Here is a 13,522-nt window from a genome sequence, read left to right as displayed (position 1 = left end):
TCCCTCCCAGCGCTTCCCACCTGCCACGATCAGCTGTTCAGTGGTATGCAGGAGGCACTGGGGGCAGGAAGGGGAGCAGCAGGGGCAGGAAGAGGCAGGGTTGGGGCTAGGTCTTGGGGGAAGGGGCAGAGCAGGGATCAAGCACCTCCCAGGCACTGGGGAAGTCGGCACCTCGGCAGCCAACTAGGAAAGGAAACCAGGAAACTATGAAAGAGGCTCTATCTTTAGCCTTTACACAACCTAATCTTACAGGGACATTCACATTTTGGTGTTTTATTTCACTGCCCCCCTGCAGTGATAGAAACTCAAACTCAGCAGCATTGGGCTAAGAGTGCCAGAGCCAGGAAGTGAAACTGACCAGTGCAGAATCAAAGAGTTTTAGACCTCAGTTTGCAAACAGCTACTACAGCATGTCTTGACTTCAATGAGACTATGTATAGGAATAATGTCACATATGGCAGCAGCTGTTTCTGAGACTGGACACTACACTGAAATGTACAAATTCAGAACAAATAATGGTGAAAATCAAACTAGATTTAACCAGTGCTTTCCATAATCTGTGGTTTTTAGCATTAATACTTATCTGCATCTAAGACGCTAATAACACACTTATGGAAATATTATTAAAACATGTAATACTTATATATAAAAGCTGGCCATGCTCAGATAGTGCCTTTAGCCACAGATCTCAAAGCACTTCACAAAATATATGGTCACTTTTATTTTAATCATTTTGGTGTGGGGGAAATGGAGACACAGATGCAGTTATTTGCCAAAGGTCACACAGTGGGCGAATGGCAGAGCAGACCAGTCACATGACCTACAGCCAGGTTTACAAAGGTCCTTAGGCATCTACAGATGCAGAGACACATCTAGTGGGATTCACAAAAGCACGGAAACAGGTTAAGTCCATGGGATTTAGACACCTAAACTGCCCTAGCCACTAGGTAATACAGATTACCTTGAGACTGTCCCTGTAACACTGCACTGTAACATGCGACACTATTCTACGATCTACTACACCAGGTCAGCAGGCAGACAGTATCTCCGCTATTAGACCTGGACAGATCCTTCCTCACCCACTCAGGCGAGTTTGCCTAATCTGCCTTTTGATCGCATTTAATAAATGTGAGCATGAATCAAAAAGCTCATTCCATCTTTGCTGGAAACCAGAATCAAATCCACAGCCTGAAAATCAGAGAAAAACAGGCGCTTTTTCTTCCCCTCCTAGTAGAACTACTCAAAAGAATATTCATAGTATTGAAAAGCTTGTACTAATGCAAAATGTTATTATGTAATAAAATCCCTACATTAAAACATGAGAAATCAATACTATACCTCTTTCTCTAGCCAATTAAAGAGCTCACACAGAGCGACAGCATCTTTAATCTATATTAAAATGGGTGAAAAAGAAAAAGTAATTGAGTGCACGTAAGATTTATAAAGCTGCAATGGAAACAGTCTTTTTTATGCAAAGACAATTAGATATTAACACAGGGTACACTGACAGGGAGATGAGGTAAGTGGTCTCTAAGCAGTCTGTCTAGCCTCTAACTTCCCTGATTAATGCAAGCACCAGAAATTAGACATAGATTCCAAGTCCAGAAGAGACCACTGTGATCATCTAGTCTGACCTCCTGTATAACACAGGCCATAAAACTTCCCCCAAAATTATTCCTACAGCAGATCTTCTAGAAAAGCATCCAATCTTGATTGAATATTGTCAACAATGGAGAATCCACCATGATCCTTGGTAAATTGTTCCAGTGGTTAATTACTCTCACTGTTAAAAATATACACCTTTTTTCCAGTCTGAATTTTAAAGCCATTGGATCATGTTATACCTTTCTCTGTCAGACTGAAGAGCCATCATGTTGTTGTTAAGCTAAACAGACAGAGATTCTTGAGTCTATTGCAATAAAGCATATTTTCTAATCGCTTAATCAGTCTCATGGCTCTTCTCTGAACCCTCTCCAATTTCTCAACATCCTTCTTGAACTGTGGATACAGTATTCCAACAGCTGTCACACCAATGCCAAATGCAGAGGGAAAATAATCTCTCTATATCCAATCGAGATTCCCCTGTTTATGTATCCCACGATCACATTACCCTTTTTGGCCACAGTGTTGCACTGGGCGCTTATGTTCAGCTGATTTCTCACCATAACCTCCAAATATTTGTCAGTCATTTGTTCCTAGGATAGAGTTCCCCGTCCTGTAAATACGGCTTACATACTTTGATCCTAGACGTATACATTTCCATTCAGCCATATTACAATGCATATTGTTTGCTTGTGTCCAGTTTCCCAAGCGATATAGATCACTCTGCATCAGTGACCTGTCCTCTTCATTATTTACCAAGCCCCCAATTTTTGGGTCATCTGCAAATTTTATCAGTGATGATTTTATGTTTTCTTTGAAGTCATTAAAAAAAAATTAAGTGGCAGAGAGCCAAGAACTGATCCCTATAGGACTACATTAGAAACACACTCCTTTGTCAATGATCTCCCATTTACAATCACATTTTGAGACTTATCAGTAAGCCAGCTTTTAATCCTTTTAATAAGTGCCATATTAATGGTATATTATTCTAGTTTTTTAATCAAAATATCATGTGGTTCCAAGTTAAATGCCTTACAAGTGCCTAAGTACATTACATCTACTCTATTATTTTTATCAACCAAAATTGTAATCTCATCAAAAAAAGATAAGTTACTATAGAACATTTCTTAAATATAGAACAGAAATACTTATTGAACATATCTGACTTTTCTGCATTATTATTAATAATTCTACTACTTCCTCTAGTATTGGACCAATACAATTGATAGGATTATTTTTGTCTCTAATGTAATTAAACTCAATATTATTGTCTTAACTCTGTTGGCTATTGATGTCTCTATTGTATCCCTTTGTTTCCCTTATCAATTTTCTACAATTCCTAGCTTCTGATTTATAATCATTACTATCAACTTCCCCTTTCTTCCATTTGTTACATATTTTTTTTGTATAACTGCCTTCATCTCCCCTCTAAACCAGGTCAATTTTTTAACCAATACAACTTTCTTCCTCAATTGTGGCTTTTTGGGCATCTAGCAAAGTGGTTCTCAAATAAAATAAACATTAATAAAGCTTTGCAGGTGGGTAGGGTCTCATCGCCAAGGATTGTGAAGCCTTTGGCAAACACTACCTATGCTTTGCAACATGCGTGCTGTGAAGTATGGGCCTGAGTATATTTATCCCCATTTGTTGATAGGTAAACTGAGGCACAGCTAGATGAACTGATACATCCAAGACTAGCAAGAGGAGTCAGCAGCAACGATGTGACTAGAACACAGATTTTCTTAGTCTCGTGCCCCAGCTGTAGCTGCTGCTTTATAGTTCTCTTTTGATGTTTGGGTATATGTAGGGTGACCAGATGTCCCGCTTTTAAAGGAACAGTCCCGCTTTTGGGGATTTTTTCTTATACAGGCACCTATTACTCCCCACCTCCTGTCCTGTTTTTTCACAGTTGCTATATGGTCACCCTCGGTATATGTTACCCCACTCCTGCTCTTCCCATCCAAGTGACTGCATTTCAAGTCCCTTTGCAACCACACTGGATGGGTTATCAGTAGCAAGGATTTAACAGGGGATATCTGGACCTAAAATGGTCCTCTGTTGCCTGAGCAAAAGGAGTCAGATACTGTAGCTCAAATACAGTAGTAGATTCATAAACCTCCATAGATGGATTAGCCACTTGAGGGGGATCGAGAGCCACTCTGTGTTAGCAGGTTCCACCTACTTACATGGCCTGCTCCTGTCAGGTGCCGAGCACGCCTTCTGAGCTGGGAGATGAGGGTTCCATGCCTCTCAGGAAGATATTAGCACCTTGACAGACTGAACCCATGAAGAGTTTCATTGGAATACTATACCCTGTTTGCAAATGTGAAATAGACATGAAGGCCATGGGACTGCCTGACAGTGCGCACTGCAAGCATAGCTATGTTTGGAGAGTGCCTAGCACATTGTGGATACTGCTGGAACTAAGAATAATAAAATGGACATGGATGCTCCAGGTCCATCCTGGATGGCATTACAGCCTGGGGGTCCCGGAGCCCAAAGCGGCATAAAATAAAGTAGATTGATGCCCAGTGCCTGATGGTTATAGATGAGAAGGCGAACTGGAGAAACAAGAGCCCATGATTTTCCAAAGCAGCTCCAGCGATTTTAAGGGCCCAGCATGAGACACCTTAAAGGGGGCCTCGTTTTTGCAAAGGCGGGGAACTCGGCATTTTCAGACAATCAGCCCCATTTCAGGTGCATCATCTTGGCCACCCAAAAATGGAGGCATTGAAAAGATTAGCCTCTTGTAATGGTCCGAGCCAGAGTATTCAGCGCTATGGTTTAGAGAGTATACTTTTGGCTCCTGGTTTCTACCCCACGATAACGTTAGCCTGCTAAACCCAGGGTTGTGAGTTCAATCCTTGAGGGGGCCATTTACGGATCTGGGGCAAAAATCTGTCTGGGGATTGGTCCTGCTTTAAGCAGGGGGTTGAACTAGATGACCTCCTGAGGTTCCTTCCAACCCTGATATTCTATAATTCTATGATATTAGTAGTTCATGATTGTACAGCAGTTCATGATTGTACAGCAGTAATGCCTTAAGAGCCCAGTACAGATCTAAGCCTCATTGCACTGGGCATTGTATAGACATAGCAAAGGGACAATCCATGCTTTGCAGGGCTCACCTGCTAAATATGGGTCTGGAACGCTGTATAGTCCCCACTGAAAACACATATGGTGAAAAGCACTTGTATACATGTTGTTCATAGCTTTAAAGCCGTCACTGGGGCTTTAAACATAGCGGGAAGGCTTGTGTGTTCCAATGATCCTGAGAGCTCTGCCGGTGAGGATTTCAACACCTGGTAGGGTCTCCCAGGACAAAGGGAAGGGACCAGACAAAAAGCAGTGCACTGCTCTTCCGGGCTGAGGGTTGGCCAATCAGCCAAGGCCCGGTCCTTGTAAAAAGGTAGGGTATAGAAATGCACCAAGGCAGCCATTGCAGCAAAGAGTCTTGTTTGTGTCTCAAGCAATGTCTGAGAGCACAAGAAGGATTCAGATTCAGAAAGCTTTAAAGGGAGCACCAAATAGTTAGGCAGAAGAAGCAGCAGGTGTATGACAGAAGGTTAGGAAAGAAAACATCCAAGGTATTATTTGCTTCTTAATCAGACACGAGTCCAATTGAAACACTCCCCCAATCCTTAAAGGGAAACATAATCCCTGGCTCTGGGAGATGATCTGAAATGCACTCAGTGCTTCACTTACGTGTGCTCTTCTCATTCCTTCTGTTTCGGCTGCGTTCTTCACAGCTTTCGCAATGCATATGGGGGTACACGGGGTGAGGTAGCGGTGAGCCTAGAGCACAAAGGCAGGGATTACATCCTGATTATTCAAACTGCACAATCTTGCATGTTGAATATCTTGGACTTTTGCATCACTGAAGTTTGTACTTTACAATAGCCTTCAAAGAACGGTCTTGTTCTGTGCTGATGGCTGGTGGTTAGCTAAACGCTGGCCAAAACACGGCAGAAGGATGGTCCCTGTTCTGAGGAGTTTACCGCCTTCATTATAAATCAAAGAAAGAACTAAGAGCCAGGACAGCCACATGCAGTACGTCAGAACTGTTAGCTTTGAGCTTCACATGGGAAAACTAAAGCACAAAGAGGCTTAGGCCCAAATTTTCAATGATCGCCTGTAATCTTGGGTGTGCCCGTTGAGACACATAGGACCTGATTTTCAGAGGGCTGAGCACTGGCTGCTCTAACTGAAATCTGTGGTGAGCTGCATTCCAAAAACCAGGCCCTAACAGTTCGACTCTCCAGTCTTGTGCCATAAAGCAGCCTTAAAGCCGACAGAGGTGGCCAGTGGAGAATCTCCCCTTGGGCAGAACTTTCCGCTGGCATAGAACTGATGGAGATGGCTCCATCACCTCCCAGCCCAGCTGCCACTCATCCTCAGCCAAGGGGAAAGGGGGAGGCATGTTGAGGGAGACTAGAAGACGGAGGGGGTTAGGGTTGCCAATTTTGGTCGCATGTATTCCTGGAGGTTTCATCACATAACATCATTTTTAATTAAAGATTAATCTTTGATTCCTGCAGACACTAGAACAATCCTGGAGGGTTGGCAACCCCAGAGAAGGTGTGGCAGAGGAGAGCTCTATTTTGATCAATCCTCCACTGGCACAACGTCCCCAAGGGACTTTACACCAATGCCAAGTAAAGACTGTCCCTCTGCAGATCTCACTTGTGCCAGGGCCCAATGATTCTGAATCAGGGATCCACAACCAGTTCCCTCCCACTGCCAGTCTCCACTGCATCTGATCTATGCTTGGACACAGTAGAAAATCAGAGTCTAGATGGGCACCTGGGACTAATGGAGCCTTTAAAAAATTCTGTCAGAAATGACTGGCCTGAAGTCTCCCAGCAAGTCAGTGGCAGAGCTAAGAATAAAACCCAGGTCTCCTGACTCCCAGTCCTCTGCTCTGACCACTAGATGATTTACCATTTCCAAACACTTTACAGGAGCGGGAGAACAACTGCTACATTCTGAAGAAATAAAGTGTCGAATGCTTCTATGAAATTACATTTATCAGTCAGGATAGTCTCCAATCTATGCAGTACATCGGTTGACATTTTTAGATATATTGTCGGGGTATATTTATCTTCCGATAAAAGTATATTTATGCACCTTTGCGAGCAAATCTATACAGGGTTGCAAGTTCTGTGTTATATATGATGTTGGACTCCTGCCTGCACCAGCAATATGTGGCTTTGATAGAGGAGCGAGGTAAATCTACACAGTGCATCAGTGAGCTTTACGATATTCTTGCTTGGACGTTCAGCTGATATACGTCGCACAGGACTGGGACTCAGGTTCCTATGGCCAGATCTGCCAGGCACCTGAAGACTGACCTTGAGCTAGTCACTTAACTCTTTTTCCCCTTCCCACCCTTTGCCTGTCTTGTCCGTACGCTCTTCAGGGCAGGGGCTGTCTCTCACTATATGTTTGCACTGTGCCTCCCACAACGGGGCCCTGAGCTGAGCTGAGGCCTCCAGGCACTAAGAGATGTAAGTTAATCAATAATCATCATCCTAAATTACGTATTACGGGCCAGATCCTCAGCTGTATAAACTACCATAACTGCACTGCCGTGGCAACAGGGGGGCTATCCCCTTTAAGTATAGTACAAATTAGGGTTCAACCAATCCCTGTTCCAAGGCATGTCCCTCTAAGGTTCCTGGGATTTTGGAGTGGACAAAGGCCTATAGAAGGGCAGAGGCAGGTATTGGGAGAGAGGTGGTTTGTCCTAGGGAACAGCTAATGCTAGGGGGAAACCCAGGGTACTGTTTCTTTAAGAGACCAGGACCCTTGTAGTGCAAGGTGGGGCAAGGATCCCCTCTCTCTCAGCCAACCAGGACAAGCCCTGGGAAGGATAATAGGGGAGACACCGGCAGGGGAATGGGTGCTGCCCACTGACTGCTCCCAGTCTGGTTTAAGGCTGCAGCTGACTGAAATGAGCAGAGCCTTGAAAAGGGACGCTGGGGGACTCCTCAGCCCAGGAGGAGAAGTCTGCCTGAACAATCAGCCAGATTCCAGCAGGAGGGCTGAGGGACTCCTGATCAAAGGAGAAGAGGGATGGGACTAAAAGGGTTAACTTCTCTGTATTTGGAAGAGAACGAACGAAGGCCCCACAAAAAGGCTCGCGTCCTCTGGCCTGAGTCTCAATCATTGCAAAGAACTAAAGGGGGAAACTGAAGGCATGCCAGGCCATGGGGAGGGAGGTGCTCTGGGATGGTACCCTGCTACAAATTTCAGCTGGGCTATTTCAATTTATCCAAGCTGAGATTCTGCTCCGCTATTTGGCAGAAGATATTTTCACCGAAGTCAACAGAGCTATACTGGTTTGCACCAGATGAAGAGTTGCACCCTTGCTTCTAATGCCCAAAATTAATGAACCCAAATATTCTAAGAAGAGGTGTTGGAGTGAGTTTTAGTACTTCGCAGCAATTTTTCATGGCAGCAGCAATAGGCACAGAGCCATGTATCTGATGCTGTCGGGAGGCCAGGTTTGACTAAGGAAAGAGGCAGAGAGATTTATCTGTTTTACACATGTTCTACATCCCGATGATTTGTTTTTGTATCAGGCAAAGCACACATTTCTTAAGAGTTGGCAGAAAGATACAAAGAGCTCCATCATATATAGAAGCGATTTGTTGCTGTGTAAATGATAAAGCTTTACAATCTCCCCATCTGTACTGACGCACAAAGAGCAGAGATGCAGCCAACATACATAATCAGATGTCATTGTCAGAGAAACAATAATACACAATACCTGTTCTCTTGGCCGCAGTAACTGGCACATCGAGCAGGGCAGATATTAGCTTGTCTATATAACTAAATAGACAACAGGCAGATACATAAACAGCCTTTATAGCTGGAGAGGTTTCTTTCAGAAGACACAAAACCTAGGCTGTTCTTAAAAATCCCATGGCACTTTTTGCAGGAAAAGGGCCCTCAACCCTGGTGTCTCAGCCAAACTGCAACTTGAAGCCCTACCATGCAAATGCTCACTACACGGTGTAGTCCCTTTAAAGTCACTGGGAACTACCCACAGCAGAGAGTGGCTGCAGGACAAGAATTAAAAATGACACCCACTCAGACTGGTGGTTGTTGAGCACAATGGCTCAGCGACACAGAGGTCAATGTAGAGCCGCCTTGTAGATTATCCTGTGGGATTAGTTACAGGAAGGGGATGGCTGGGACCTAGATGACTACGCGATTCTTTTTTAAAATCAAGTGATTATGTTGGTGAACGATGCCCACCACAGTGATTCTGAGCATCTCTCTAGCCACACAACAGTGACAGCTTCCCTGACCACTCTGCTGCTATGTTCCAAGCCTGTTCTGAAGTGCTGGGAAACGACTGATTTCAACGGGAGCAGAGATAGGCCAGCACTGAGCACTTCCAAAAATCCCACCCAAGGTTTCACCCAGGTCCTCCACAAGGGACCCTTCCACCCAGCTGATTATTCCAATGCCTCTTAAACTGATGTGGACAGGGCCACAGCCTGCCCGCGTGACAGCCTTCATAAGGGAGAGCATGAGCACAGTCGTTTAAAAGGAACACAAAGGCTGGGACAGGGCGGCAAGGGAGATTTTTCCATTCTTGGTTACCAGCACAAATCCATGATGGCTCCTCACTGTTGCCATCAGTGGCTGTTTGGTGGCCTACGTGCAGTGAGCGAAGGGTGTCTTCTCGTACTGATGGCAAATCACCCTCCCTACAAGCACCCTTGTTTGCAGACTCAGGAAAGGGGACCAAGGATTTTGTGGGTCTGTAGAGGACTGAAGTACCCTCTGACAGGTTTAAAGCACCTCTGAAAGATGGAGTTGAGAAAGCTGCCCTAGCTCTATGGATATGTAGGTGCTCTGATTCTCTGAAGAGCCAGGTCCTAGATGTCCTACATTGTTATCTGTTACCATCATGAAAATTACTCTTTTTTAAATCTTCACCCAGTAGTTTAGGCCCCAAAGGTCCCTAACTGTAATTAATCCAACTGAGTAAATCTACAAAAGAGCTTTACACGTCCCATTCTATCCCTGATTCTTGTATTCTCCGGAGCTTTTTACACCCACTCCTTGTACTGATTGGTTATGACACCTGTGACAATATCTTCAGCTAAGGTCCAGCTGAACTGAAGCAGAGTGCAACCACTTCTCCTCTGTGAACAAAAAGCCAGAACCATTGTGACGGCATTAATACATCTGGTCCTCCTAACACCATCCCATGTGGCACATTCATATTTGGAAATTGCTCAAAAGTCCTTTCTCTCAGCAACAGTGCTGAGTGTAGATGTCTCCCTATGCTGTATGGAGATCCAGAGAGTGTGTAGTCTCTGGTAAACGAGGGGGAGACAGCTGGAACTCAAGATGTGTGGAAGCCTGTTGATTTGTCTGTAGTTATAGTTTTTCTTCATAGATTCCAAGGCCAGAAGGAACCATTGTGATCATCTAGTCTGACATCCTGTATAACACAGGCCATAGAACTTCCCCAAAATAATTCCCAGAACATATTTTAGGTATGTTTCCTTTCAATAAGTGTCTCCTGTTTAGAAAGGACTGTTATATTCTGTATCAGGACAGTGAGCAGTGTGGGATAGGGCCTTCTTCAGGAGTCCCAGAATACAACTGAGGTGTACCAAGTACATAGGAAACAAAACAATTCTGATATCAACAGTGTCCCTGTGCAGTCATGCTAATCCATCACAAGGACAAGCAGCCATTCTGCTTTTTGCCCCTCTATCACAAGCCACTGAAATAAATAAGGGAAGCCATCTTCAGATCCTCCCACCAAGCACAGCCCCCCACCCCCACCCCACAGGTTCTATCTACACCTGAATAATTGGGTGTATTCAATCTATGCCATGCATGGGACATTCTCAAGATCCATGCGCAGTTACCCTAGTTTACTCAGATCTCCCCAACCCTCTGCCTACACTGTTCTTGTCTTAGCCTGAATCTGAGAATTCTTACGGTACATCGACTTAACAAGCTGGAATGCTTGCCCTGGAGACAGCCACCTCCACATTAAACAACACTCTGATAGTCTGGCATTCTGTTCAAAGCCACCCTTCAGCAGAGAATGAGACCTGCAGCACCCAGTACTGACAGGAAGCTGAGAGCTGGTGCCCTAATTAAAAACACTCATCACAGGACTGGGTTTGAAGGAGGAGTCCTTTTCCCTGCCAAGACACACCAACCTTGGGGATGGCCTCGGTCAGGGCATAGCTGGCTTTGTCACTGAGCCACACTTTCTCCTTGGGGGAGAGACCCACACAGATGGCCTGCAGCTCCGTCAGGACAGATTCATACGGCACCACCTGGATTTTAAACTCAGCCTCCAGGGAAGAATCAAGCAGCAGATGTTCCCTCGTGGATGGGTCTGCCATGCGGTCGCCACTGATAAACAGCCTGCAGAAATGTATCAGCAGAGAGCACATGGGTGTGACTTGTGCTTCAGCCTGATGGAAGTTGGGGAGGGGGAAAATCACACTATTCTAATCATATTTAACAGAGAAGGGCTATTATTAAGAATAATACTATGCACTGATCCAGACCATTTTATCCAAAGATCTTCATGCACTTTGCACTATGCATTGAAATTCAGTCTCACAGTCACCCTGGGAGGTAGTTATCTTCAGTTACACAGAGGGGGAAAGTCATCACCAAGGCTACAATTTAGTCATGGAGGTCGCAGAAGTCATGGAATCAGTGACTTCCAGTAACCTCTGTGACTCCAGCCTGTGGCTCTTGGGAGCTGTGGGGTCCCCTGCCACCTCTGGTACCCCACAGTTTCCATCCCCCACAGGTGGCAGGGGACCCCCAAAGCTGCAGGCAGCAGGGGTACCCTGCAATCCTCCAGCAGCTGCAGGCAGTGGGTGGCCCCGCAGCTCCCAGCCGCGGTTGGCGGGGGGACCCTGGAGCTCCAACATCCTACCTGCAGTGGGGCCTCCAGAACTCCTAGCTACGGCGCAGCTGCCCCACTGCAGGTGGGGTGGGGACTCGCAGATCTCCATTCTGTCATAGATATTTTTAGTAAAAGTCAGGGACAGGTCATGGCTTCCATGAATTTTTCTTTATTGCCAGTGACCTGTCCATGACTTTTACTAAAAATCTTAGCCTTAGTCATCACACAGCTGAGAACAGAACCCCCAGGCCTGTGTTCTACCCACTAGATCACACGCGTTTGGCTAGTACCTTCATGTGCCTCGATTCTTGTGTCCTACCGAAGCTTGTTGCACTGAACAAAAAGAGAAGGATCTTTGGCACCCAAAGCCCCAAAATCCCAGAGCACAGCAGCAACTGTTACCTGTGGTTTTGAAGGTAATCTTCAGCTAAGTTAACCCCTCGAAAACCCCACAATGGATAAAATTCTCCCGCACCTGCCCCACTGCTGATGCCAAGTCATCAGCAGCTCCTTATAGCACCTTTGGCACAAAGATCTCAAAGCATTTAACATGATCCCAATTTTACAGAGGAGCAAATTGAAGCACAGAGAAGGTGAAAGGACTTGTCACACAGTAGCAGATCTGGGAACAGAAGCAAAAGCTCTTGACTCCACCATCACAAAGATGAGAGGGGAGCAGGGGGAGATAAACAGATTATCATGGAATATAAAAATGCTAGGAAAGGACATTAATATGGCCGAGGCACACGCAGTTTAAAAGAATACACACAACGCAAGAGCCAGTCTCTCAGAGGAAACACGCCTGGAACGTCAGTGCAACACTTGGTAACGATAAAGAAGGGACAAGGTAAAGACCTGATTGTATCGGTTCCTATGACAGCATAAGCAAAAAATACTGGATTGTATTCAACGTCTGAGCCTCGGAGGTTAAACAGCCCTAGGAAAGAAAAGAGAGCCCAGAATCACAGTCTTGTCTCATCATTTAAATTCAACAGTATTAGAGAAGAAAAACAAAACCAAATTCAGCTGGCTCAAAAGCAGGTTTGCACAAGGGCTTTAAGCCAGAGTCCAGCTGTTGCAATCCCCCAGAGCTTTACTGGCAGTAATTTGCTTTCTCCACTAGATGGCATCAAAACTGTGAGGACTAAATGATGCCAGACAAATCTCTTCAGGCTCTGGCTCAGGAGCTAGACCACAGTGGAGATACCAGAATGGCAAGGAAGTGACTTTCCCCGTCTCTGCCGGGACAGCAGACCACCCCTCGCTCTCCAGAGAGTGCTCAAGTTTCAGTACTTTGCCCTCACAGAGCCCTGTCAGCCATGGGACCCACAGGGGAAGGGAGGCACAGAGAAGTTAAGGCCAAAACATTACAAAACGGCCTTTGATTGTGGCTGCTCGGCTTCGGACGGCTCAGCCTTGCTCGTCAAACGCGCAGGTCGCTCACAACTCAGGGAGATGCCAAGCAGCGCGGCGGGTGCTCGGCCTCTCTGAGCGCCGGGTTTCAGGAGTCAAGCTGAGCCCTCCGAAACCCAGGCACTCGCTCCTGGAAACGTTTGCGTGAAAGAGCGGCTCCCGGTGACGCGGCGAGCCAGCCGGCGGAGGTGGAAGTGTCTGGGGCTGGGTCCACTGGGCCATGCAACATCAGGTAGGACACTCATGGGTATGTGCATGCTTCCTGGGAAAGACCCTGCTTCTCCCAAGTCACAAAGAACCATAGGGGGCTTCCAGGAAGGGGCTGTAGAAATCTGCCAGCTGAGCAAAATTAGGGTCTCCATGCTGTGGAATGGTGCTGGCCTCCTCTTCAACCCTCCCCCCCAGATGCCCTTTCAGATTTTAATAGAGCAACATCTAGTGACCAAACATAAGATGAATGGGTTTTTCCATCTATAGTAGAGGAAAGGAGCACCAGATGTACACCTAGCAATAAACATCTCTCACTGTCCTCACCCCTTTGTTCATGGATCACTCCTTGCACTGGTAGGTGTACTTAGACTGTAACCACCTGGGAGCAGG

The 13,522-nt window shown here is 45.8% G+C and overlaps 2 protein-coding genes across 6 annotated transcripts in view; both read right to left on the bottom strand.

Moving 5' to 3' along the window:
- The window catches only part of LOC127053442 (zinc finger and SCAN domain-containing protein 29-like), an 881,068-nt gene that overhangs the window by 673,186 nt on the left and 194,360 nt on the right, over window positions 1–13,522 (bottom strand). The window lies entirely within an intron of this gene.
- XPNPEP1 (X-prolyl aminopeptidase 1) overlaps window positions 1–13,522 on the bottom strand; it is a 46,093-nt gene that overhangs the window by 14,398 nt on the left and 18,173 nt on the right. For 3 of the 4 annotated variants that reach the window (XM_050958070.1, XM_050958069.1, XM_050958073.1), the window contains 4 exons: window positions 12,365–12,446; window positions 10,803–11,013; window positions 5,308–5,397; window positions 1,339–1,389 (listed from right to left, as the gene is read on the bottom strand). In XM_050958070.1, coding sequence (XP_050814027.1) covers window positions 1,339–1,389; window positions 5,308–5,397; window positions 10,803–11,013; window positions 12,365–12,446 — 434 coding nt within the window. The remainder of the gene's footprint in view (window positions 1–1,338; window positions 1,390–5,307; window positions 5,398–10,802; window positions 11,014–12,364; window positions 12,447–13,522) is intronic. The other variant, XM_050958071.1, reaches the window with a different exon arrangement.

Source organism: Gopherus flavomarginatus, chromosome 6 (genome assembly GCF_025201925.1).
Source record: "Gopherus flavomarginatus isolate rGopFla2 chromosome 6, rGopFla2.mat.asm, whole genome shotgun sequence".
Classification (NCBI taxonomy): domain Eukaryota; kingdom Metazoa; phylum Chordata; order Testudines; family Testudinidae; genus Gopherus; species Gopherus flavomarginatus.
Note: the sequence above shows the minus strand (reverse complement) of the source record. Positions and strands in the feature narration are given on the sequence as shown.